This window comes from Buteo buteo, chromosome 30, assembly GCF_964188355.1.
Source record: "Buteo buteo chromosome 30, bButBut1.hap1.1, whole genome shotgun sequence".
Taxonomy (NCBI): Eukaryota; Metazoa; Chordata; class Aves; order Accipitriformes; family Accipitridae; genus Buteo; species Buteo buteo.
Window position 1 is genome coordinate 871,706 of NC_134200.1, and position 26,400 is coordinate 898,105.

Genomic DNA, 26,400 nt, shown 5'->3' on the forward strand with positions numbered 1-26,400 from the left:
AGAATTTTCTTCGAGTTGGAATCAGTTTGTTCAAAAATTTGTTCAAATTGAAATCAATTTGAGTTGAAATCAACTTGTTTGAGTTGAAATCAACTTGAATTGGAAGAGTTTTGTTCGGGTTGGAATAATTTTGTTCAAATTGGAATCAGTTTGTTCAAAAATTTGTTCAAGTTGAAATCAATTTGCGTTGAAAACTTGAGTTGAAATCAACTTGAATTGGAAGATTTTTGTTTGAGTTGGGAGAATTTTGTTCAAAAATTTGTTCAAATTGAAATCCATTTGAGTTGAAATCAACTTGCTCGAATTGAAATCAACTTGAATTGGAAGAATTTTGTTCTGAGTTGGAAGAATTTTGTTCAAGTTGGAATAATTTTGTTCAAGTTGGAATAATTTTGTTCAAGTTGGAATAATTTTGTTCAAGTTGGAATCAGTTTGTTCAAGTTGGAATCAGTTTGTTCAAAAATTTGTTGGAATTGAAATGAATTTGAGTTGAAATCAACTTGTTTGAATTGAAATCAACTTGAATTGGAATAATTTTGAGTTGGAAGAATTTTGTTCAAAAATTTGTTCAAATTGAAATCAATTTGAGTTGAAACCAATTCGCTTGAATTGAAAACAACTTGAATTGGAAGAATTTTGTTTTGAGTTGGAAAAATTTTGTTCAAAAATTTGTTCAAATTTGAAATCCACTTGAGTTGAAATCAACTTGTTTGAATTGAAAGCAACTTGAATTGGAAGAATTTTGTTCAAAAATTTGTTGAAATTGAAATCCATTTGAGTTGAAATCAACTTGAATTGGAAGAATTTTGTTTGAGTTGGAATAGTTTTTTCAAAAATTTGTTCAAGTTGAAATCAAGTTGAGTTTAAATCAACTAGTTTGAGTTGAAATCAACTTGAAATCAATTTGAAATTTCTTTTTTTTTTTAATTTTTGAATTTACTTTGTTCGAACGGGAATCAGTTAGTTCCCTTTTAATTAATTGGCATTAGACGGGGTTTGCCGACACCACAAGGCGCCGTGTTCCCGCCGCCCCCTCCCCCATTTAACCCTTACCCCCCCTTCCATTTTTGGGCCAAATCCCGCCGCTTTCCGCCCTCCCCCTTCCCCCCCCCCCGCCATGTTCTACTACCCCGAGGTTCTGCGCCGCCGCACCGGCTGCTTCGGCACCGTCTGGTACGGGGAGGGGAGGGGGGGTCCCGGGCTGGGTGGGGCTCCTTTTTGGGGTAAATCCCAGCGATTTTGGGTCCCCCCCCCAGGCTCGCGGCCACGTGCAGTTGGCGCCTCCTGCCTCGCGACTACCTCAGCGTCGATGTCCCGAGCGCCTGGTACGGTGGTCACGTGGGGGGCGGGGGAGGAGCCAAGGTGGCCACGCCCCTCGCTCCGCCCACCCCTCCCCCTCAACCACGCCCCCTCAACCACGCCCCCTTCCCCCCTCAACCACGCCCCCTTCCCCCTCAACCACACCCCCTCCCCCTCAACCACACCCCCTCCCCCTCAATGCCCCCTTACCCACACCCCCCCAACCACGCCCCCTTGCCCCTCAACCACGCCCCCTTGCCCCTCAACCACGCCCCCTTGCCCCTCAACCACGCCCCCCTCCTACTCAACCACGCCCCCTCAACCACACCCCCTTCCCCCTCAACCACGCCCCTTTCCCCCCTCAACCAGGCCCCCTCCCCCTCAACCACACCCCCTCCCCCTCAATGCCCCCTTACCCACGCCCCCTCAACCACGCCCCCCTCCCCCTCAACCACGCCCCCATAACCACGCCCCCTTCCCCCTCAACCACGCCCCTTCCCCCTCAACCACGCCCCCTTTCCCCAACCACGCCCCCTCCCCTCGTCGCCCCGCCCCACCCTCTTCCCCCCCTCCCCTCTTTCTCAGCGCGGCGGTGGAAGCGTTCGTGATTGGCCGAGGCGGCTGGGAGGTGCCGCCCCCCCCTCCGGGAGCTCCGCCCCCCCGGTGCTCCCTCTACCTGGCGGCGCTGCTGCAGCTGGGGCTGGCGCGGGTGTACGGGCGGCAGTGCGGGTGGCTGCTGGGTAAGGGGGGATGGGGGTGATGATGATGATGGTGGTGATGATGATGATGATGATGGTGATGGTGATGGTGATGGTGGGGGGCACTCGGGGGGCGGGGTTTGGGCCCCCCCCCCAGGGACTTGATCGCTTTTCTCGCCCCCTTCTGCCCCACAGAGGAGGCAGCGCAGGTCTTGGGGCGGCTGCAGCGGGCGAGGCCTCCCCCCAACATCGACCTCAGCCCCCCCCGGCGGTGAGACGCCCCACGGCCCCCCAGAAATGACCCACAGACCCCCAAACCTGACCCATGGACCCCCAAAACCGCCCCAACCCCCCCACAGACCCCCAAACCTGACCCACAACCCCCCAAAACCCCCCCAAACCGACCCACAGCACCACCTAGCCCCCCCCGTAACTGCCCTGTGGCACCCCAAACCACCCCACAGCCCCCCAGAACTGCCCCAAATCTCACCCACAGCCCCCCAAAACCACCCCACAGCCCCCCAAGCTGACCCACAGCACCACCCAGTCCCCCTATAACTGCCCCACAGCCCCCCAAAACTGCCCCATAGCACCCCAAGCCACCTCACAGTCCCCCAAAACTGCCCCCCAGCCCCCCCTTAACTGCCCCATGGCACCCCAAACCGCCCCACAGCCCCCCCAAACTGACCCATGGTGCCCCCCAGCCCCCCGTAACTGCCCCAAAACCACCCCACAGCCCCCCAGGCCGACCCACAGCACCACCTAGCCCCCCCATAACTGCCCCGTGGCACCCCAAACCACCCCACAGCCCCCCCCAAACACCCCCATAGTGCCCCCCAGCCCCCCAAACCGCCCCCCAGCCCCCCCGTCGTGTCCCCCCCCCCCAGGCTGCAGCTGGTGGCCGATGCCCAGGCGCTGATGGCGGCGCTGGAGCTGGCCCCCGACCCTTTCTTCGGGGTGATGGGCCCGGGGCTGCCCAGCCCCACGGAGCTGCCCCAGGTACCGCCCCACGGCTCCGCCCCACGGCTCCGCCCCACGGAGCCCCCCCCCCACCTCATCCCCCCCCCACATCTCCCCCCCACCCCCCCACCCTGTTCCCCCTCCTCAGGTGCGGCGGCTGCTGGAGGAGGCCCCCCCCGTGGAGATGCCGCCCCCCGTGGGTGAGTTCTGCCCCCCAAGTGTGGGGCTGGGGGGGAGGGGCAAACCCCCCCTGACCCACACATTCCCCTCCCCCCCCCCTTTTTCCTTCCCCAGTGCCCCCCCCGACGGTGTCGCCCGAAAAAATCACCCTGCGGGAGCCCGAGCCCATCGTCCTGCCGCCCCTCGAGGTGGGGCTGCCCCATAGTGTGTGGGGGGGGGAGTTGTGGGGCTGCCCCACAGCCTGGTGTGGGGGGGGGGAAGTTGTGGGGCTGCCCCATAGCGGTGTGGGGCGCAGGAGGAGCTGCCGGAGGTGACGGCGCGGGAGCTGCAGCTCCTGATGGAGGTGGAGGGCGAGCTGCTGCCCCCCGGTGCGGGCACTTGGGGGGCAGAGGGGGCAGGAGGGGGGCACTTGGGGGGCAGGAGGGGTCACTTGGGGGCAGAAGGGGGGGCACTTGGGGGGCAGGGAGGGGCACTTGGGGGGAGAGGGGGGCAGGAGGGGGCACTTGGGGGGCAGGGAGGGGCACTTGGGGGGCAGGAGGGGGGCACTTGGGGGGCAGAAGGGGGCAGGAGAGGGGCACTTGGGGGGCAGAAGAGGGCACTTGGGGGGCAGGGAGGGGCACTTGGGGGAGCTTAGGGCTGTCGGGGGGGGCTGGAGGAACTTGTGGGGCACACGGGGCAGTTTAGGGGCCACTTGTGGGTCTGGGGGCTACTTGTGGGGCTCAGGGCTGGGGGGGGGGGGTCCCAGCCCCACGGCGCCGCTGACCCGGCCCCACAGTGGAAGAAATCCCGGAGGTCCCGGCGCCACCCCCGCCCCCCGGTGAGCACTTGTGGGGCAGAGAAAGGGGGGGGGGCACTTATGGGGCAGCCCCTAACCCCCCCCTCTGTTTTTTCTCCCCCCCCCCCCCCAGCCCTGAGACCCCCCGAGGAGCCCACCCTGCCCCCGCCACCCCCCGAGGTAACTTGTGGGGCAGCCGTGGGGCAGAGTTGGGGGGCACACACCCCCCCCCAACCCCCCCCTCCGCCCCAGGCGCCCCCCCCTCGCCGCCGCCGCCCGCCCCGCCTGGACCCCCAGCCCCAAATCCCCCAGGAGCAGTTCAAGGCCCAGCTGCTGCGGCCCCGCGCCCACTGCCGCCCCCTGGTGAGTTGGGGGGCAGCGCCGCCGCCCCCAACCTCCGCCCGGGCGCGCCCCACACATTTTTGTGTGTGTGTGTTCCCCCCCCCCCCCAGGTGCTGCTGGAGCCCCCCCACGAGCGACGCCGCCCCCCCGGCGAGTTGCTGCGCGCCCCCACTTGCGGTGAGCGCCGGGAAACCCCCCACCCAAAAAAAAACCCCCAATAAATCCGTGGGTCCGTCCCTGCCCCACACGTCCCCCTCCTGCCCCACAGGGTGGCTGCCCCCCGACTTGTGGGGCCTGTGGGAGCGCTGCGCCCGCCCGCGCCCCCCCCCGCCGGCGGCCCCCCCGGAGCTGCCCAGTGAGCTGGAGGTGAGGGACAGACCCCCCCCCAAAAAAAAATCCTGCCCCCCACCGCGCCGTGGGGCGGCCGGCTCAGTGTCCTGGCCCCACAGGTGCTGCGGGAAGCGCTGGAGCCCAGCCTGCCGGCCCTGCCCTCCTCGGGTGAGCGACCCACGGCGGCCGTGGGGCAGCCGTGGGGTGCTGTGGGGCGGTTGTGGGGCGCTGTGGGGTGGTTGTGGGGCGCTGTCAGTCGGTATAAGTTCTCTTAAGTTGCTGTGGGGGGCACCGTGGGGGGGTTCTGGGTCGCTGTGGGGCAGGTGTGGGTCACTATGGGGTGGCTGTGGGTTGCTGTGGGGCAGCAGGGATCGCTATGGGTCACCTTAAGTTGCTATGGGGGGGCGCTGTGGGGGGGTTCTGGGTTGCTGTGGGTCACCGTGGGGCAGCAGGGATTGCTATAGGGCAGCTGTGGGGCGCTATGGGGCGCTGTGGGGCAGTTGTGGGGCGCTATGGGGTGGCTGTGGGGCGCTGTCAGTCGGTATAAGTTCTCTTAAGTTGCTGTGGGGGGCACTGGGGGGGGGTTCTGGGTTGCTGTGGGGCAGCTGTGGGTCACTGTGGGGCAGTTGTGGGTCGCTATGGGGCACTGTCGGTCGCTACCAACCACCTTAAGTTGCTGTGGGGGGCTCTATGGGGGGGTTCTGGGTTGCTGCGGGGCAGCTGTGGGTCGCTATGGGGTGGCTGTGGGTCGCTATGGGGCACTGTCAGTTGCTGTGGGTCACTTTAAGTTGCTGTGGGGGGCACTGTGGGGTGGCTGTGGGTCGCTGTGGGTCACTGGGGCTGCAGGGATTGCTGTGGGGCAGCTGTGGGTCACTGTGGGGAGGCTGGGGGGCACTGTGGGGGGGTTCTGGGTTGCTGTGGGGCAGGTGTGGGGCAGCAGGGATTGCTATGGGGCAGCTGTGGGTCGCTATGGGGCACTGTCGGTTGCTACAAACCACCTCAAGTTGCTGTGGGGGGGCTCTATGGGGTTGCTGTGGGTCACCGTGGGGTGGCTGTGGGTCGCTATGGGGCAGGTGTGGGTCAGCAGGGATCGCCGTGGGGCAGCTGTGGGTCGCTATGGGTCCACACCTGACCCCCGTGTCCCCCCCCCAGAGATTTCCCTGGAGATCACGGAGGAGGAGCTCCGGCCCCGGCTGCTGCCCCCCGAGGAGCGGCGGTGAGTGCGAGACCCACACTTGGGGGGCAGGACCGGGGGGGTGTGTGTGTAACTTGGGGGGCAGCCCCTCGCCTCTGCCCCACAGCCCCCCGCCCCCTCCGCCCCCGCCGGCGCTGCCCGAACTCCCCGAACGCCCCGAACCGGAGCTGCCCCCGGCCGCCGCCCTCGACACGCCCGCCCTGCGCAGGTCAGCGCCCCCCCGACCCCGCCCGCCGTGGGGCGGCATCGTCCCGCCCCCCGCGTACCGCGATTGGTCGCCCGTCCGTCTGTCCCCCCCCATAGGCTGGTGGCAGTGGAGGCGCGGCGGCCGGGGGGGACGGAGCTGGGGGCGTTGGTCCCCCCCGGTGCCCCCCGCAGCGTGGTGGGGCGGCTCTTCTACCTCTGCTTGGGTGAGTTAGGGGGCAGCCCCACACTTGGGGGGCAGACCCACACTTGGGGGGCAGCCCCACACGTGGGTCGCGCGTCGCCTACGACCCCCCCTTCCCCATGTAGCGGGTCCCCCTCTGCTTCGCCCCCGCCCCAGGGAGGGGTCCCTCTCCTCCTGCCGTGGGGCTGCCCCCCAAGTGTGGGGCTGACCCCCGGCTCCCCCCCCCCCAGAGCTGTGCGGCGCCGGGTGGCTGCGGCTGGAGCAGGCTCAGCCCTACGGCCCCATTGCCGTGGGGCCGGGCCCCCGCGGGCCCCCCCCGATGTCGCCCCCCGCCGTGGGGCGGGAGGGGGCCGCCCCTCCCCCACACCATTAAAGCCGGGAGGGGGGCGTGGCCCCCCCGCCCACACCTGCCTTTGCCTCACGGCTTTTATTGGCTCGCCGCCGTGGCAACGTCATCGCGCTGACCTCACACTGACATTGCCGTGGCAACCTTGCGCCGACATGGCCGCGGCAATGACATCACCACGGTGACCTCGTGCCGACACGGCCATGGCGATGACATCACCACGGTGACGTCACCACCGACATGGCCACGGCAATGATGTCGCCGTGCTGACCTCATGCCGACATCACCACGGTGACCTCACGCTGACATGGCCGTGGTGTTGACATCACTACGGTGACCTCACGCTGACATGGCCGTGGCGATGACATCATAGTGATGACATCGCCACGGCGCCCCAGCGTCAACAGGTTCCCGGGGCGTCGGCCAGGCCCTGGGGGGTGGGTGGGGAGCGGCTGTGAGGTCACTGGGTGCGGTGGTGGTGGCGATGACATCACGGGGAGGAAGGGGAGGGGTGTCCAACAGGAGTTGGGGGGGTGGGTATGGTTGGGGGGCGGGGCTATAGTTGGGGGTGGAGCTGTAGGTGTGGGGCGGGGCTGTCGGTGTGGGGTGGGGCTGTACTTGGGGTGGGGCAGTACTGGGGGCAGAGCTGTGTTGGGTGGGGCTATAGGTGTGGGGCGGGGCAGTACTTGGGGGCAGAGCTGTACTTGTGGGGCGGGGCTGTAGTTGTGGGTCAGGGCAGTACGTGGGGTGGGGCAGTACTGGGGGTGGAGCTGTAGGTGTGGGGTGGGGCAGAGCTATTGGGGTGGGGTGGGGCTGTACTTGGGGGTGGAGCTATAGGTGGGGCGGGGCTGTACTTGTGGGGCGGGGCAGTACGTGGGGGGCGGAGCTGTGGGGCGGAGCTCACCATGGCCTGCCGCAGGCGGGCGGCGTCGCCGGGGGGCAGCTGGGCCAGGCCCCCCCCGAAGGCCGTGGGGCAGCTGCCCCACACGTCCCGCAGCAGCTCCACCAGCCCCGCCTCCAGCTCTGGGGCGGGGCAGGTGGTGGTAAGACTCCGCCCCCTCCGCCCCACGGCCACACCCAAGACCCCCCAACTACTCCCCCAGCCCCACACCTCACCCCCAGTGACCCCCAAGTAGCCCCCTCCCAGCCCCACATCTCACCCCCAGTGACCCCTAGGTAGCCCCCCCAGCCCCACATCCTGCCCCCCAACCTTCCCCCAGCCCCACACCTCACTCCTGTGACCCCCAAGTACCCCCTCCCAACCCCACATCCCCCCAAATGCCCCCCTCAGCCCCACATCTCCCCCCCCAGCCCCATATCCTGCCCCCCAACCTCCCCCCCAGCCCCACACGTCATCCCCAGTGTCCCCCAAGTAGCCTCCCCAAGCCCCCCCAGCCCCACATCCTGCCCCACATCTCTCACCCCAGCCCCACACCTCACCCCCAGCGACCCCCAAGTAGACCCCCCCAGCCCCATATCCTCCCCAGGACCCCCATCCTAGCCCCACATCTCCCCCTCTGTGGCCCCCAAGTAGCCCCCCCAGCCCCACATCCTGCCCCCTAACCTCCCCCCAGCCCCACATCTCCCCTCCAGTGACTCCCAAGTAGCCCCCCCAGCCCCACCCCCCCGACCCCTCCCAGCCCCACATCCTGCCCCCCAACCTGTCCCCCAGCCCCACATCAACCCCCCAGTGACCCCAAGTAGCCCCCTCCCAGCCCCACATCCTGCCCCCAACCTTCCCCCAGCCCCACATGTCACCCCCAGTGACCCCCAAGTAGCCCCCCCAGCCCCACATCCCACCCCCCAATTACATCCCCAGCCCCACATGTCACCCCCAGTGACCCCCAAATGCCCCCCATCTCCCCCCCCAGAACCCCCCCAGTCCCCCATCTCCCCCCAAGTACCCCTCCAGGCCCTCATCCCGCCCCCTAACCTCCCCCCAGCCCCACATCTCCCCTCCAGTGACCCCCAAGTAGCCCCCTCCCGGCCCCACAATCCCCCCAAATGCCGCCCCCCAGCCCCACATCCACCCCCCAGGACCCCCCCCAGCCCCACATCCCGCCCCCCAAGTGCCCCCCAAGTGCGGTACCAGGGGGCAGCCGCCCGCTCCCCACGACGCCGCTGCAGGCCCGGGGCAGCTCGGCCGCGTGTTGCCGCAGCTGGGGGGGGGAGGGGAGGGGCGGTCAGGGGGGGGTCCCCAAAACCCCCCCGGCCCCCCAAGCGCCCCCCACGTGCCCCCCCGCTCACCCGGGGGGCGTCGCTGCGGTGCACCCCCAGCAGGTACCGGAACACGGGCGGCTCCTCCCCCAGGTCCTGCCCCAGGGGCAGCGCCCCCAGCACCAGCGGCACCACCTGGACCAGTACGGACCAGTATGGACCAGTACGGGCCAGTATGGGCCAGTATGGACCAGTAGGGACCAGTACGGGCCAGTACGGACCAGTACGGGCCAGTAGGGACCAGTATGGACCAGTATGGGCCAGTACGGGCCAGTAGGGACCAGTATGGACCAGTATGGACCAGTATGGGCCAGTAGGGACCAGTAGGGACCAGTAGGGACCAGTATGGGCCAGTACGGGCCAGTATGGGCCAGTAGGGACCAGTATGGACCAGTATGGACCAGTAGGGGCCAGTACGGACCAGTACGGGCCAGTAGGGGCCAGTACGGACCAGTACGGGCCAGTAGGGGCCAGTAGGGACCAGTACGGGCCAGTAGGGACCAGTATGGGCCAGTACGGACCAGTACGGGCCAGTAGGGACCAGTATGGACCAGTACGGGCCAGTAGGGGCCAGTAGGGACCAGTAGGGACCAGTACGGACCAGTAGGGACCAGTAGGGACCAGTACGGGCCAGTACGGACCAGTACGGGCCAGTAGGGACCAGTATGGACCAGTACGGACCAGTAGGGACCAGTATGGACCAGTACGGGCCAGTAGGGACCAGTAGGGACCAGTAGGGACCAGTATGGACCAGTAGGGGCCAGCGCCCCCTTCACCACCCTCCCGTGACCCCCAGCCCCTCCCTGGACCCCCCCGGACCCCCCAGTACCTCCCAGTACCCCTCCGCACCCACCAGTACCCCACCAGTCCTCCTCCCAGCCCCGCCCAGCCCCGCCCAGCCCCTCCCAGTCCCCCCCCAGCCCCTCCCAGCCCCGCCCAGCCCCCCCCGGTACCATCTGGGGCGGCAGCGCCCCGCCGTGCCTGGCCAAGGCGCCGCAGGCGTTGTCCCGCACCCGGCCCGGCCCCTCCCTCTTCAGCGCCTGCGTCAGCACGGCACGCCCCGGCCACGCCCTCCCGCGTCAAGGAAAACGGGGCGGGGCCACAGACCGCGCGGGGAGGGGAGTGGGCGGGGTTAGGCCCCGCGGTAGGCGTGGCTTAGGGGCTCCAGGCGTGGCCCAGCAGGGCTAGGAGTCAAGGGTGGGGCTGGGGTGGGCGGGGCTGGTGGCAAAAGGGCGTGGCTAAGCAGGGCGGGGAAAGGAAGGAGGGGCGTCAGGGCGTGGCACGCGGCAGGGCGGCCCCCGATTGGTTGGATACGCGCCGAGGGCGGGTCCGGCGGCCTCGGCCAGGCGCCCCATGGCGAAGAGGGCGTTGCTGCGCACCTCGGGGTGGGGGTCGCGGGTGGCTGCCGCCCCCAGGGCGGGGCCCAGGCGGGGCAGGAAGGGCGCCACGGCCCCGCCCAGCGCCGCGCCCGCTTCCCCCAGTGTGGCTGCTGCCCACGAGCGCTCCCCCACGCTGCGGCGACGCCCCTGGGGGGAGGGGAAGGGAGAGGGCGGGTCACCCGGATGCCTGGGCGTGGCCCCACCCTGCCCCGCCCCACCCCACCCCCAATCCTCACCAGGGCAGCCAGGAGGTGGGGCAGGATCTCGGCAAAGAGGGGGGCGAAGGCCCCGCCCAGGGCCCCGCCCACCACCACCAGCCCATCCCCTGCCAGCTCCCGCAGCTCCGCCACCACCTCGGCCTGGGGAGCGGAGGGGAGAGAGAGAAGAGGGCGTGGTCAGAGGGGGTGTGGGGCATGTCACACCCTAAATACCCCCCCCCGGGAACCACCCGCAGCCCCGCCCACCTGTTCTTCATCTCCGTCGTCGTCATCCTCGCCGGCTCCGCCTTCTAAGCAGGCGACCTGGAGGGCGGGGCAGGAGGGGGATGCAGAAAGCCCCGCCCTTCCCCAAACCCCACCCCCTCACCCCCCCCCCCCCAGCACGTACCTTCCCCTTGATGACATCAGCCAGCAGGCGGCCAATGGGAGGCAGCAGGGTGGGGGGGAGGGCGGGGCCGGGCCCTTCCAGCACCCGCCCCAACGCCCCCAGGGCCCCCCGCGCCCCCCCGGGCGACGCCTCCCCCCGTGCCACGCCCACCAGCGCCTGCAGCGCCCGCTCCAGCAGGGGGGCCACGCCTGCAGGCGGGGGACAGGGAGGGTCAGGCCACGCCCAGTGCCCCCCAATCCTTCCCCCCGTCCCCAAAATTGCTTTTTTTCACCCCGAAAAGGTGCCGGGGGGGGCGGAGTTCTCACCGTCAGGCGGAGTCGGGGCGGGGCCCCCCCCCATGGCCAGGCAGAGGCTCCCCAGCGTCTCATAGGCGGCGCGGCGGACCCCCGCCTGCGGGAACTGGGCGGGGCGGGGGGGGGGTGGGACACGAGTGTGGGTGGGGCGCCCCCAAATTTTTGGGCGGGGCGGGGTGGGGCGTCACCCACCTGCAGCAGCCCCAGTATGGCCTCCAGGCTGGGCTCCAGGTAGGGCAGGAAGGCGGCGCTGGGCCAAGAGGGGACACGCGCACACCAGTATGGACCAGTATAGACCAGTATAGACCAGTCACCCGCCCCGCCCGCCCCCAGTCCCGCCCAGTCCCGCCCAGTTACCGGCTGTGCTCCGCCACCTCCCCCAGGGCCTCGCAGGCGTCCTCCACCTCCTGGGCATAGGCTCCGCCCACTTCCACCCTGGGGGCGGGGACAAGGGGTCAAGGGTGGGGTCGGCCACCGGCCCCGCCCTCCGCAAGCCCCGCCCCTCACTCGATAAGCTCCTCCTCTTCCTCCTCCTCCTCCTCCATTGGCTCCTCCCCTTCCTCCTCTTCCTCCTCCTCATCATCGAAGAGCAGGAACGAATCGGGCACCTCTGAAGCTGCCTGGGTGGGGTAGGGGGGTGGGGTCAGGGCCAGGCCACGCCTCTTGCCCCACCCCAGCAGCGACACACCCGCTGGGGGATTTGAAGTTAAAAAAAAGGGGGAATTGGGGTGGGAACAAAGGGATTTGGGGGAATAAATGCAAATTTGGGGGAAAACTCTGTGGTTTCTGAGTACGGGGTGGGGTGGGCGGGGTCAGGGAGCGGGGTTGCAGGCGTGGGGACACACCCACCAGGGGATTTGGGGGAATAAATGCAAATTTGGGGGAATAAAGGCTAATTTGGGGGAAAACGGTGTGATTTCTGAGTACGGGGTGGGGCAGGTGGGGTCAGGGGGTGGGGTCACGGGCTTGGGGACACACCCGCCGGGGGATTTGGGATGAAAAAAGGGGGATTTGGGGGAATAAATGCAAATTTGGGGGAATAAAAGCTAATTTGGGGGAAAACGGTGTGATTTCTGAGTACGGGGTGGGCGGGGTCAGGGGGTGGGGTCGCAGGCTTGGGGACACACCTGGGGGATTTGGGGTGAAAAAAGGGGGAATGGGGGGGGGGGAATGAAGGGATTTGGGGGAATAAAGGCAAATTTGGGGGAATAAATGCAGATTTGGGGGAAAATGGTGTGATTTCTGAGCATGGGGCGGGGCGGGCGGGGTCCGGGGGCGGGGTGGGGCCCCGCCGTCACTCACCGGGGGGGGCGGGCGCTGCAGGGCCCCCAGCAGGGCGGGGACGACGCGGGGCAGGAGCGGCCCCATCCCCTCCCCCAGCGCCTCGGCCACCGCCCCGGCCAGCACGAACCTGGGGGGGGGGGGGAGAGAAAAAATTGGGGGGGGGGGGTCCCTGGGAGGGGGGGGGGGGATTTTGGGGACGGAGGAGGGAAAAAGGGGGGTCCCGGGGGTCCCAGGGAAATTGGGGGGGTCACTGGGGGGTATGGGGGTCCCAGGGGTGACATGGGGGGTCCCAGGGGGACTATGGGGGGGGCCTGGGGGTGACATGGGGGTCCTGGGGGGGCACTGAAAGGGGTTTTGGGGGGTTACAGGGGTCCCAGGGGGGACACTGGGGGTCCCGGGGACACCCAGGGGTGACACAGGGGGACTATGGGGGTCCCAGGGGTGACAGGGGGGTCCTGAGGGGGACATGGGGGGTCCTGGGGGGGACTATGGGGGTCCCATGGGGCGCTGGAAGGTGTTTTGGGGGGCTACCGGGGTCCCAAGGGTGACACAGGGGGGTCCTGGGGCACCTATAGGGGTCCCAGGGGGACTATGGGGGGGGTCCCAGGGGTGACAGGGGGGGTCCCGGGGGTGACACGGGGGGTCCTGGGGGTGACAAAGGGGGACTAGAGGGGTCCCAGGGGGTGCTGGAAGGTGTTTTGGGGGGCTACAGGGGTCCCAGGGGTGACACAGGGGTCCTGAGGGGGACATGGGGGGTCCTGGGGGGGACTATGGGGGTCTGGGGGGGGCACTAAAAGGTGTTTTGGGGGGGGCTACAGGGGTCCCAGGGGTGACACAGGGGTCCCAGGGGGGACACGGGGGGACTAGAGGGGTCCCACAGTGACACGGGGGTCCCACGAGACATTGAAAAGTGTCTTGGGGGGGGGGGGGGCTACAAGGGTCCCAGGGGGGTCCCGGGGGCACCCAGGGGTGACACAGGGGGACTATGGGGGTCCCAGGGTGACACGGGGGGTCCTGGGGCAGCTATAGGGGTCCCAGGGGGACTACGGGGGGGTCCCGGGGGGTGACATGGGGGTCCTGGGGGGGCACTGAACGGTGTCTTGGGGGGCTGCAGGGGTCCCAGGGGGGACACGGGGGTCCCACGAGCGACACAGGGGTCCCGAGCGGGACACGGGGGGTCCCGGGGGTGACATGAGGATCCGGAGGGGGACACGGGGGTCCCGGGGGGGGGGGTCCCGGCGTGGGGGGGGGTCCCACTCACGTCACTCGCCGCCCCTCGGGCTCGTCCTCCTCCTCCGCCAGCGCCAGCTCCAGGGCGCCCACCAGCCCCTCCCCCGCCACCGGCCGGCCCAGTGCTCCCAGGACCCCTGCGGGGAGGGGCAGCGGGGACACGCCTGGGGTCCAGCGCGGCCCCCCCGAAACCAACCCCCCCCTCCACCCCCCCCACGGCCCCCCCAAAACTCACCCAGGGCCTGGAGGCGTCGGGGTCGAGTCTCGGGGGGTCCCGGCTGCAGGAGGGGGGTCAGCGCCCGCAGGATGGGACCCGCGTGGGGCTGGAGCTGCTCCCCCGCCGTGGAGGCTGGGGGGGGGGGGGTGGGAAAAGTCAGGGGGGTCCCCAAAACCTGGGGGGGGGCTTGGGACCCCCTGGGGGGCACCGTATGGGGGAGCTGAGGGGTCCTGAAGAGGGTTTGGGGGGGATTTCGGGGGTCCCGGGGGAAAACTGGGGGTTTTAGGGGGGGTTAATGGGGATCCAGATGGGATTTAGGGGTCTCTGGGGGGGGGGGATTGGGGGAGGGAGAGTCAGGGGGGGTCCCCAAAACCTCGGGGGGGGCTTGGGACCCCCTGGGGGGCGGCATATGGGGGAGCTGAGGGGTCTCGGAGAGGGTTTGGGGGGGATTTTGGGGGTCCCTGGGGAAAATTGGGGGTTTTTTGGGGGGGCAGGGGGGAGTCCAGGTGGGATTTAGGGGTCCCAGGGGAGATCCCGGGGGGGTTGAGAGGTCCCCAGAGTGATATGGGGGGGGGAATTGGGGGGGGGGGGAGAGTCAGAGGGGTCCCCAAAACCTTGGGGGGGGGCTTGGGACCCCCTGGGGGGTGGCGTATGGGGGAGCTGAGGAGTCTCAAAGAGAGTTTTGGGGGGATTTTGGGGGTCCCTGGGAAAAATTGGGGGTTTTGGGGGGGGTAGTGGGGATCCAGGTGAGGGAATTGGGGGGGGAGAGTCAGGGGGGGTCCCCAAAACCTCGGGGGGGGCTTGGGACCCCCTGGGGGGCGGCATATGGGGGAGCTGAGGGGTCTCGGAGAGGGTTTGGGGGGGATTTTGGGGGTCCCTGGGGAAAATTGGGGGTTTTTTGGGGGGGCAGGGGGGGTCCAGGTGGGATTTAGGGGTCCCAGGGGAGATCCCGGGGGGGTTGAGAGGTCCCCAGAGTGATATGGGGGGGGGAATTGGGGGGGGGGGAGAGTCAGGGGGGTCCCCAAAACCTTGGGGGGGGCTTGGGACCCCCTGGGGGGTGGCGTATGGGGGAGCTGAGGGGTCTCAAAGAGAGTTTTGGGGGGATTTTGGGGGTCCCTGGGAAAAATTGGGGGTTTTGGGGGGGGTAGTGGGGATCCAGGTGAGGGAATTGGGGGGGGAGAGTCAGGGGGGGTCCCCAAAACCTCGGGGGGGGCTTGGGACCCCCTGGGGGGCGGCATATGGGGGAGCTGAGGGGTCTCGGAGAGGGTTTGGGGGGGATTTTGGGGGTCCCTGGGGAAAATTGGGGGTTTTTTGGGGGGCAGGGGGGAGTCCAGGTGGGATTTAGGGGTCCCAGGGGAGATCCCGGGGGGGTTGAGAGGTCCTCAGAGTGATATGGGGGGGGAATTGGGGAGGGGGGAGAGTCAGGGGGGTCCCCAAAACCTCAGGGGGGGCTTGGGACCCCCTGGGGGGCGGCATATGGGGGAGCTGAGGGGTCCCAAAGAGGGTTTGGGGGGGATTTTGGGGGTCCCTGGGGAGAATTGGGGGTTTCTGGGGGGGGTAGTGGGGGTCCAGGTGGGATTTAGGGGTCCCTGGGTGGGGGAGGGGATGCTAGGGGGGTTGAGAGGTCCCCAGAGTGATATGGGGGGGGAATTGGGGGTCCCAGAGGGGAATGGGGGGGTCCCGGGGAAGGGTGTGGGGGTCCCAGTCCCCAGGGTGATACGGGGGGAGGTGGAGGAGGGAACTGGGGCAAACTGGGGGGGTCCCGGGTTGCTCTGGGGGTCCTGGGGAAGGTTTGGGGGGGTCTCGAAGGGTAATTTAGCCGTTTTGGGGGGCCAGGGAAGAGGATGGGGGTCCCGAGGGGGTTTCGGGGACTCACCGAGCGAGTGGAGGGCGCTGAGCCCCAGCTCCACTTTCCGGGGGGGCCCCGAAGGTTCCAACGCCCCCAAAACGGTCTCCAGGACGGGGGGCAGCCAGGGACCCACCCCCTCTCCTGGGGACGGGGGGACACCGGGGTCCTCACCCGAACGCCGGGGGGGCCCCCCGAAATAGCGGGGTGTCTCCCCCCAAATATGGGGGGGTGGCCCCAAAATAGGGGGGTGTCCCCCCCCCCCCAAAAAAATATCGGGGTCCCTACCGAGACACTCGAGGAGACTCTCCAGGATGTACCAGGCTTTGGCGGGGGGGGGCCGGACCCCCGCGTCCCCTCCCAGAGCCGCCAGCGCCGCCGGCAACGCCGCCTCCGCCACCGCCGTCACCTCCGGCTGCGCACCAGTAAAGACCAGTACGGACCAGTAAGGGCGGGTGGGACCGCAGGGTCTCCAAACTACCCCCCCCCCCGACCCCGGCAGGCTGTTCCAGCGTCGTCCCAGCACGAACCAGCGCAGTTCGGAACTTTCCAGTGCAGACAGCGCTCCCACCGCTGCTTCCCGTTACGGTCCAAACCCATCCCAGTATAACTGAAGACCCCCCCCCAGGATAATTTTAAACTCCCCCGTATAGATATAAGCTTCCCAACGGCTCCCAGTATGGCTTAGTGCCTACCAGTATGGCCCAGGACCCCCCCAGTGCTCCCCAGTAGAACCCAGAAGCCTCCCAGTACAGCGTACGGCCCCCCCCGTGCCCCCCAGTCTAGCCCAGAGCCCTCCCAGTAAGGCTCAGGTCCCTCCCAGTATCACCCAGCACCCTCCCAGTATCACCCAACACCCCCCAGTATCACCCAGCACCCCCCCAGTATAACCCAGCACCCTCCCAGTATCACCCAGCACCCCCCAATATCGCCCAGCACCCCCCAATATCGCCCAGCACCCTCCCAGTATCACCCAACACCCCCCAGTACAACCCAACACCCCCCAGTATCACCCAGCACCCTCCCAGTATAACCCAACACCCCCCAGTATCACCCAGCAACCCCCAGTATCACCCAGCACCCCCCCAGTATAGCCCAGCACCCCCCCAGTATCGCCCAGCACCCCCCACTATCGCCCAGCACCCTCCCAGTATCACCCAACACCCCCCAGTATAACCCAGCACCCCCCCAGTATCACCCAGCACCCCCCAGTATCACCCAACACCCCCCAGTATAACCCAGCACCCCCCCAGTATCACCCAGCACCCCCCCAGTATCACCCAGCACCCCCCAGCATCACCCAGCACCCCCCAATATCGCCCAGCACCCTCCCAGTATCACCCAGCACCCCCCAGTACAACCCAGCACCCCCCAGTATCGCCCAGCACCCTCCCAGTATAACCCAGCCCCCCCCCAGTATCACCCAGCCCCCCCCAGTATCGCCCAGCACCCCCCCGGACGCCCCACTGCCCCCCCGCACGGCCCAAAGCCCTCCCGGTGGTCTCCGGCACATCCCAGCGCTCCCAGGACGGCGCAGTACCTGCAGGCAGTCGGCCAGGCTGCGCAGGGCGAAGGCGGCCGCCCCCCGCACGGAGGATTCGGGGTCCCCCAGCCCCCCCGCAGCACCCCCAGCGCCGGCTCCAGGTACCTGGGGGGGGCACCCCACGGGGTCGGGCACCCCAAAACACCCCAAATGCCCCAAAATGGCCCCAAAACTGGCCCCCCCCCAAAAAAAACCAAATACGAGTCCCTGACCCCCCCCCGATCCCCCCAAAATCCCCCCAACAGGCAACGTGCCCCCAAATCACCCCCCAAAAACCATCAAACCACCCCAAATTGCCCCCCAAAGACCACGACAACACCCCAAAATCCCCCAGAGCACCCAAACCCCGCTAAATCCCCCCCAAACCCCAAAATCCCCTTAACCCCCCAAAACCCACTGAACCCCCAAAATCCCCTTAACCCCCCAAAACCCATAGACCCCCCCAAATCCCCCCAATCTCCCCAAATCCCCCCAAACCCTAAAACCCACTGTATTCCCCAAAATCCCCCCAAACCCCCAAATCCCCTTAAAACCCCCAAATCCCCCCAAGCTCCCAAATCTCCCCCAAACCCCCAAAATCCCCTTAAACCCCTCCAGAACCCACTGAACCCCCCCAAAATCCCCCCAAACCCCAAAATCCCCTTAACCCCCCAAACCCCACTGAACCCCCCAAAACTCCCCAAACCCCCAAATCCTCTGAAACCCCCCAAAATCTCCCCCAATCTCCCCAAATCCCCCCAAACCCCAAAATCCCCTTAAGTCCCCCCAAATCCCCTTAAACCCCCCAAAACCCCCCAAACTCCCCCAAAATCCTCTTAAACCCCCCCAAAACCCACCACCCCCCAAAATCCTCTTAACCCCCCAAAACCCCAAGCTCCCCAAATCCCCCCCAAACCCCACTGACCCTCCCAAATTCCTTTAATCCCCCAAAACACACTGAACCCCCTCAAATCCCCCCAAAATCCCCTGAACCCCCCAAAACCCACTGAACCCCCCCAAAGCCCCAAAATCCCCTTAACCCCCCAAAGCCCCCCAAAATCCCCCAAACCCCCCAAAATCCCACCAAAATCACCATAACCCCCCCAAAACCCCCCAAAATCCCCTTAACCCCCCAAAATCCCCCCAAATCCCCTTAAATCCCCCCAAAACCCCCCAAACCCCCCAAAATCCCCCAAACCCCCCAAAATCCCCTTAAATCCCCCCAAACCCCCCAAAATCCCCCCCCAAACCCACTGAACCCCCGCAAATCCCCCCCAAATCCCCTTAAACCCCCCAAAACCCACCGAACCCCCCCAACGCCCCCAAAATTCCCTAAACCCCCCCAAAACCCGCCCCCCCAATCCCTTTAAACCCCCCCAAAAAACCCACTGACCCCCCCTAAATCCCCTTAACCCCCCCCAAACCCCTTAACCCCCCCGGTCCCCCCCAAATTTGGGGGTCACTCACCGCCGCCGCAGGGGCTCCCCGCACCCCCCCGCCAGCGCCCCCAGCGCCAGCAGCCCCCCCTTGCGGGCGCCCGCCCGGGGGCTCCCCAAAGCCGCCTCCAGCAGCGGCAGCTGGAGGGGGGGGGGGGAAAGGGGCTCAGGGACCCCCCAAAATGGGGGGTACCCCGAAACGAGACCCCAGACCTGCAGTGACCCCCCCCGAACCCCAAAATCTCCCCCCACACCTAGGGACCCCCAAACCTCCCAGGGACCCCCCCAAGCCCCCCCAAGAACCCCATGGGGACCCCAAATCCCCCCAGGGACCCCCCCCAAACTCCCCCAGGGACCCCAAAACCTCCCAGGGACCCCCCCAAAATACCCAGGGACCCCAAAACCTCCCAGGGACCCCCCCAAACCCCCCCAAGGACTCCATGGGGACCCCAAAACTTCCCAGAGACCCCCCCCAAAGCCCCCCAGGGACCCCAAAACCTCCCAGGGACCCCCCCCAAACCCCCCCAGAGACCCCATGGGGACCCCAAAACCTCACAGGGCCCCCCCCCAACCCCCCCAGGGACGCCAAAACCTCCCAAGGACCCCCCAATCCCCCCCTGCAACCCGATGGGGTCCCCAAAACCTCCCAGGGACCCCCCCAACCCCCCCCAGGGACCCCAAATCCCCCCCAGGACCCCCCCAAACCTCACCAGCTGCTGGAGGAGTTTTTCGGGGGGCAGCCCCACGGCCAGAGCATCCAGGGCCTGCGGGAAATTTGGGGGGGGGGGGGGTCAGGGGGACCTTGAAGCCCCCAGGGCCCCCCCCCCAAAACCAGGGATCCCCCCCAAAAAAAAGAGCCCCTAAAACTGTGGGAATCAGCCCAAAATAAGGGTGCCCCCTCCCAGAGACCCCCAAAAGCCAAGGAAATCCCCCCCAAACCAGGGCAATGGGCCCCCCCCAATGAACAATAATCTCCAAAAATGGGGAAATGTCCCCAAAATAGGGGACCCCCCCCAAAAACAAGCAAAGATCCACCCAAAAAAGAGAAAATACGCCCCCAAAATGAAAAAATACACCTAAAATTCAAACGAGGCCCCAAAATACAGAAATTGTCTCCTCCAAAGAGACCCCCCCCACGCAAAAATGGGAAAATAAATGCAAATTGGAAAAATGGTCCCCAAAATGAAGTAAAATGGAAGAAAATTGGGGGAAAATAAAAGAAAACTCGGGAAAAACCCCCTCAAATTGGACAAAATACTCCAGAAATTGGAAGAAGTCCCCCCCTAAAAAGGAAAAAATATCCAAAATTGGCAAAAATCTTCCCCAAAATGGGACCCGCCTCCCACGCAAAAATGGGGAAAAAAACCCCAAATCAGGAAAATGTTTCCCAAAATGGGAGAAAATGAAAAAAAATTGGGGGGAAATGAAAAAAAAATTAACAAAATACTCCAGAAATGGGAAAAAATCCCCCCCCAAGAAAAAAATGTCCAAAATTGGAGAAAATCTCCCCAAAACAGGGACACCCACACACACAAAAATAGGAAAAAAACCCCAAATTGGGAAAATCTCCCGCAAAATGGGATGAAATGAAAGGAAATTGGGGGGAAATGAAAGGAAATTGGGGGGAAATGAAAGGAAATTGGGGGGAAATCCCCTCAAATTGGACAAAGTACTCCAGAAATGGGAAAAAATCCCTCCTCAAAGGAAAAAATGTCCAAAATTGGAGAAAATCTCCCCAAAACAGGGACACCCCCACACACAAAAATAGGAAAAAAAACCCAAATTGGGAAAACCTCCCGCAAAATGGGATGAAATGAAAGGAAATTGGGGGGAAGCAAAAGGAAATTGGGGGGAAGCAAAAGGAAATTGGGGGGAAGCAAAAGGAAATTGGGGGGAAGCAAAAGGAAATTGGGGGGAAATCCCCTCAAATTGGACAAAGTACTCCAGAAATGGGAAAAAATCCCTCCTCAAAGGAAAAAATGTCCAAAATTGGAGAAAATCTCCCCAAAACAGGGACACCCCCACACACAAAAATAGGAAAAAAAAAACAAATTGGGAAAACCTCCCGCAAAATGGGATGAAATGAAAGGAAATTGGGGGGAAGCAAAAGGAAATTGGGGGGAAGCAAAAGGAAATTGGGGGGAAATCCCCTCAAATTGGACAGAGTACTCCAGAAATGGGAAAAAATCCCCCCCCAAAGGAAAAAATGTCCAAAATTGGAGAAAATCTCCCCAAAACAGGGACACCCCCCCACACAAAAATAGGAAAAAAACCCCAAATTGGGAAAACCTCCCCCAAAATGGGATGAAATGAAAAGAAATTGGGGGGAAATGAAAGGAAATTGGGGGGAAGCAAAAGGAAATTGGGGGGAAGCAAAAGGAAATTGGGGGGAAGCAAAAGGAAATTGGGGGGAAGCAAAAGGAAATTGGGGGGAAATCCCCTCAAATTGGACAAAGTACTCCAGAAATGGGAAAAAATCCCCCCCCAAAGGAAAAAATGTCCAAAATCGGGGAAAATCTCCCCAAAACAAGGACCCACCCCCCCAAAAAAAAACCCTGCCCCCCCTGTGCTGACCTGGGCGGCGGCGTGTCGGGGGCTGGGCCCCCCCCGGCCTTCTTCCCCCCCCTCCTCCTCCTCCTCCTCCTCGGGGTCGGGGCGCCCGGGGCGGGGGTCGGCGCAGAGGGGGGTCAGGAGCCCCCCCAGGACGGGGGCCAGCAGCCCCCCCCGCAGCAGCGCCTGCACCGGTACGGCCCAGGACGGCTCAGCGCCTTCCCAGTTACACGCCAGACGCTTCCCAGTGCCCCCCAGCACCGCCCGGTGCCCCCCCAGTAGATCCCAGTCCCCTCCCAGCACCGCCCAGCACGGCCCAGCGCCCTCCCAGCGCCCCCCAGTACAGCTCAGTGCTCTCCAGCACGGCCCAGCGCCCTCCCAGCATCTCCCAGTCCACCTCAGCACCCTCCCAGCATCTCCCAGCGCCCTCCCAGTGCCTCCCAGTCCACCCCAGCACCCTCCCAGCATCTCCCAGCACCCTCCCAGCATCTCCCAGTTCACCCCAGCACCCTCCCAGCATCTCCCAGCGCCCTCCCAGCGCCTCCCAGTTCACCCCAGCACCCTCCCAGCATCTCCCAGTTCACCCCAGCGCCCTCCCAGCATCTCCCAGTTCACCCCAGCACCCTCCCAGCATCTCCCAGCACCCTCCCAGCATCTCCCAGTTCACCCCAGCACCCTCCCAGCATCTCCCAGTTCACCCCAGCACCCTCCCAGCATCTCCCAGTTCACCCCAGCACCCTCCCAGCATCTCCCAGCACCCTCCCAGCATCTCCCAGTTCACCCCAGCACCCTCCCAGCATCTCCCAGCGCCCTCCCAGCGCCTCCCAGTTCACCCCAGCACCCTCCCAGCATCTCCCAGTTCACCCCAGCACCCTCCCAGCATCTCCCAGTTCACCCCAGCACCCTCCCAGCATCTCCCAGCGCCCTCCCAGTGCCTCCCAGTCCACCCCAGCGCCCTCCCAGCATCTCCCAGTTCACCCCAGCGCCCTCCCAGCATCTCCCAGTTCACCCCAGCACCCTCCCAGCATCTCCCAATACACCCCAGCACCCTCCCAGTCCACCCCAGCGCCCTCCCAGCGCCCTCCCAGCGCCTCCCAGTTCACCCCAGCACCCTCCCAGCTCACCTTGGGGCGTTTCTGGGCGAGGAAGGTGACGGTGGCCAAAGCCCTCACCCGCACGGCGTCACCCCGCGACTCGTCCCCCCCGACCTGCCGGCCCGGACGGACGCCTGGGTCCCTCGAACGCCTGGGTGCCCCCGCCAGGCACCCATGGGACCCCCCCCAGGCACCCATGGGACCCCCCGGACCCCCCCAGGCACCCATGGGACCCCCCCTAGGGTTACCTGAAGGCAAAAATCAAGCAGAGGTCGAAGGTGAGGGGTCACGGCGGCGGGGTCGGCCTCCACGAATTCGTCCAGCACCTCCAGGGCCTCGGTCCCCCGTTCCTGGGGGGGGGGGGAACCCCAAATTTTAGGGGGGGTCCCCAAAACCACCAGGAGCCCCCCCCCAAATCTGCCCTTAATTCAGCCTTGGGCACCCCAGAAACGGCGCTAGGATACCCCCCAAACCAGCAGGGTGCCTCAAAATACCCCAAAACGGCCCGGGGGGGGACCCAAAACACCCCAAATTGTCCCCAAGCCCCCCCAAAACGAGCCCTGGGAACCTCCGAGGAGCCTCGAAACCGCCCAAAAGGACCCCAAAATCTTTTAGGGGTGCCCTGAGCTGGCCCAAAGCCCCCCCAGAATGGCTCCAGATCCTCCCCAAATGGCTGAGAGCCCCCCGAAATGGCCGAGAGACCCCCAAAATGGCCGAGAGACCCCCAAAATATCCTGGTGTCCCATCGTTCCCCCCCCAATTCACCTCGTCGGCATCAAGCAGCGTCTTCAGGGCCGTCAGGATGTCGGGGAGCAGCGACCGCAGCAGCTCCTGGAAGGAAAAACAGCAAAAAAAGCCATTCTGGGGGGGCCCCGAAACCATCGGGGGGGCCCCGAAATGGCCACAGGGCACCCCAAAACCCTCCCGGGCCCGAAACGGATCTTCCTGAGTCTCAAAATAGCTGGTTTTGGCCTTAAAAATGACCACTGAGACGAGGGTTCAGGAACCACGCGACCGACGTTTTGGGGTGCGAAACCGCTATTTTGGGGAGCGCCAAAACCCAACGTTTTTAGATGTTGTTTGGGCCACAAAAACATCGTTTTAGACAAGCACAAAAACCATCACTTTGGGGGAGCCTGGAAACCACCGTTTTGGTGCCCCCAAACCCTCTGTTCCGGGATTCCTTAAAACTGCTGCTTTGGGGGGACCCATTTTGGGGCTGGAAACCGCCATTTCGGGAAAGCCTAAACCCACCATTTTGGGGTGAATGAAACCGCCGCCCTGGGGCTCCTTGAAACTCTCTTTTTGGGGCTGAAAATGATCCTTTTGGGGCTGGAAATTATCTTTTCGGGGCTGGAAATGATCTTTTCAGGGAAGCTCAAAATCACTTTTTACTGGAGGAACTAGAAACTGCCGTCCGGGGGCTCCTTGAAACCCTGTTTTTGGGGCTGGAAATGATCTTTCTGGCATTGGAAATGATCCTTTCGGGGCTGGAAATGATCCTTTTCGGGGCTGGAAATGATCCTTTTCGGGGAACCTCAAAACCACTTTTTACTGGAGTAACTAGAAACCACCCTCCGGGGGCTCCTTGAAACCCTCTTTTTGGGGCTGAAAATGATCTTTTTGGGGCTGGAAATGATCCTTTCAGGGCTGAAAATGATCTTTTCGGGGCTGAAAATGATCCTTTCGGGGAAGCTCAAAACCACTTTTTACTGGAGGAACTAGAAACCGCCGTCCCGAGGCTGGGGGAGACACACACGCACCCCGAAACCGCCCCCACTCACCGTGTGGGTGTCCCCCAACATGGCCGCCAGCCCCCCCAGTGCCTTCAGGCCGTAGGCCATGGGGCCGGGAGGCACCCCGGGAGCGAGAGCCCCCCGACACAGGGCGGCCAAGGGGGGGCCGTGGGGGGCCAGGGCTTGGGGGGCCGCATCCAGCGCCGCGCTCAGCACCAGCAGGGCCGCCTGGGGGGGGGGGGGGGGGCAAAATGGGGTGTGGGGAACCTCAAAACCGACCCTTGGGGGTCCATAGGGAGAGTAAATAGGACACAGGGGGGGCTCAAAACCACCATTAATTGCCCCTCTCCCTCCAAATTGCCCCTTCTGTGTCTTTGAGGGAATTTGGGGGGGGTGTAATTAAAATGGTGCGTGGGGAGCCTTGAAACCACCCCTGGTGATCAAATTAATTGCCGCCCTCCCCCCAAATTGTTCCTTCTGTGTCTTTGGGCAAATTTGGGAGGTGGTGGGGTTTAAAATGGGGCACGGGGAGCCTCGAAACCACCCCCCGGTGATCAGATTAATTGCCCCCCTCCCTCCGAATTGCCCCTTCTGTGTCTTTGGGGCAATTTGGGGGGGGGCAAGGTTTAAAATGGGGTGCGGGGAGCCTCGAAACCACACCCCGGTGATCGGGTTAATTGCACCCCTCCCCCCGAATTGCCCCTTCTGTGTCCTTGGGGCAATTTGGGGGGTGGTGGGGATTAAATTGGGGTGCGGGGAGCCTCGAAACCACCCCCTGGTGCTCAGGGGAGGGGGAATAAGACACGGGGGGGCGGGGGGTCCTCGACAGCACCCTTACCTCCTGGCGGTGGGGCTGGGGGTCACGGGCCGCCTCCTGCACCCAGGTCCCGAGGGGTCCCCAAGCGCTGAGCCCCCCCCGGCGCAGCAACAGGGCCCCCAGTTGGGCCAGGGCCACCGTCACCGCGTGCCTGGGGGGGGGGGACGACGGATGGACAAGACACTGACATAAGGATTTGGATGGGGGGCGGGGCCTTGAAACCACCAGGGTGGGGTTCCCCGAAACTGCTGGGATCTGGGGAGCGGGGAGCCCCGAAACCACTGCACTCACTCTGTCTCCTGCTCCAGGGCCTGGGCCAAGAGGGAGGGGAGCCTGTGGAGGGCGTGGCAGGCGTTAGCCCCGCCCACTCTGCCACATAACCCCGCCCCCCACTGACATGGAGGGTGTGGCAAAGATTATACCCGCCCCTTTTGACAGCTAGCCACGCCCCTCATTCCCAATTCTGCCCGCGGGGGCGTGGCATCGGGGCCACGCCCTGTGTCGGAAAGTGGGCGTGGCAGCCGCTAGCCCCGCCCCCAGTCCCACCTCTGCCGCAGGGCCGGGTCCAGCCGCTTCCAGCCCCCCAGGAGCCGCCGGCGCAGCAGAACGGCGGCCAATTGCCGGACCTGGAGGGGGGGGGGGGGAAATCGCAACAGGGGCGTCAGGGGAACCCCAAAACTGAGGAGCATCGTGGAAGAGGGGTGGGGGGCCGGACCCCGGGGTCCCCTCCCAGCGCCGCTGGCAACGCCACCGCTGTCACCTCCGGCTGCGCACCAGTAAAGACCAGCATGGACCAGTAAGGGCGGGTGGGACCGCAGGGTCTCCAAACTACCCCCCCCCCCGACCCCGGCAGGCTGTTCCAGCGTCGTCCCAGCACGAACCAGCGCAGTTCGGAACTTTCCAGTGCAGACAGCGCTCCCACCGCTGCTTCCCGTTACGGTCCAAACCCATCCCAGTATAACTGAAGACCCCCCCCAGGATAATTTTAAACTCCCCCGTATAGATATAAGCTTCCTAATGGCTCCCAGTATGGCTTAGTGCCTACCAGTATGGCCCAGGACCCCCCCAGTGCTCCCCAGTAGAACCCAAAAGCCTCCCAGTACAGCGTACAGCCCCCCCCGTGCCCCCCAGTCCCCCCCAGAGCCCTCCCAGTGTGGTTTATAGCCCCTCTGGTGCCCCCCAGTCCCCCCCAGAGCCCTCCCAGTACGACGAGGCCCGGACCTGCGGCCGGGGGGCGGCGCTGAGGAGGAGGCCGAGGCGGGCGGGGGTCTGGGGGTCTGCGAAGGCTTCGCGGAGGCGGGCGGTGGCCTGCGGGGGGGGCTGGTGGTCAGCGAGGGGGGGGGGGTCCCCGCGGTTGGTTTTAATCCCCCCCCCCCCCGGGGCTGGGGGTCCGTTACCCGGCGGATGACGTCGCTGTCCGGTTCCAGCAGCTCCGTGAGGAGCCGCTCCAGGTCGGGCGCCGCCATTTTGCGAGCGAGAAGGGAAGAGGAAGGGGAAAAGACACGAGGCAGAGCGGCGGAAGGGGGCGGGGCGGAAAGCCCTTCTGGGCGCCCCGGAGGACTGAGAGGCTCGGTGGTCGGCGGCGCGGTCTTAAAAGGGCGACGCCACCATGCGGCGCAAGGGGCGGGGCCACACCGGTGGGGCCCCACCCCTTTCTTAA

At 64.9% G+C, this 26,400-nt stretch overlaps 2 protein-coding genes across 2 annotated transcripts; one reads left to right on the forward strand and one right to left on the reverse strand.

Annotated features, from left to right (window-relative positions):
• Positions 1–1,117: 1,117 nt before the first annotated feature.
• REC8 (REC8 meiotic recombination protein) lies at positions 1,118–6,726 on the forward strand. The gene is made up of 14 exons (XM_075018487.1): positions 1,118–1,173; positions 1,257–1,325; positions 1,669–2,039; positions 2,193–2,268; positions 2,885–2,996; positions 3,106–3,157; positions 3,252–3,383; positions 4,046–4,275; positions 4,365–4,431; positions 4,523–4,620; positions 4,704–4,752; positions 5,737–5,800; positions 5,886–6,189; positions 6,398–6,726. The coding sequence occupies exons 1-14, from the start codon at positions 1,118–1,120 to the stop codon at positions 6,629–6,631; spliced, it is 1,914 nt and encodes a 637-aa protein (XP_074874588.1). The 3' UTR covers positions 6,632–6,726.
• Positions 6,580–26,269, reverse strand: IPO4 (importin 4). Its single transcript, XM_075018539.1, is given in 32 exon segments — positions 6,580–6,943; positions 7,418–7,536; positions 8,603–8,672; positions 8,761–8,865; positions 9,684–9,801; positions 10,045–10,256; positions 10,346–10,468; positions 10,574–10,630; positions 10,716–10,903; positions 11,021–11,114; positions 11,201–11,258; positions 11,366–11,443; positions 11,516–11,628; positions 12,311–12,419; positions 13,554–13,659; positions 13,758–13,871; positions 15,616–15,729; positions 15,874–16,000; positions 17,126–17,202; positions 17,205–17,233; positions 18,575–18,684; positions 19,254–19,307; positions 21,118–21,279; positions 22,218–22,301; positions 22,436–22,537; positions 22,953–23,018; positions 23,972–24,151; positions 24,762–24,891; positions 25,032–25,073; positions 25,287–25,366; positions 25,962–26,048; positions 26,138–26,269. Coding segments are annotated over 32 exon segments (3,207 nt in total). The 5' UTR covers positions 26,207–26,269; the 3' UTR covers positions 6,580–6,913.
• Between the last annotated feature and the right edge of the window lie 131 nt (positions 26,270–26,400).

Coding starts and splice junctions, on each gene's coding strand:
- REC8 (XM_075018487.1), top strand. CDS start 1,118: ATGTTCTACTACCCCGAGGTTCTGCGCCGCCGCACCGGCTGCTTCGGC. Junction 2,997..3,105: donor GCCCCACGGAGCTGCCCCAG/GTACCGCCCCAC, acceptor CCCCCTCCTCAG/GTGCGGCGGCTGCTGGAGGA. Junction 3,158..3,251: donor GGAGATGCCGCCCCCCGTGG/GTGAGTTCTGCC, acceptor TTCCTTCCCCAG/TGCCCCCCCCGACGGTGTCG.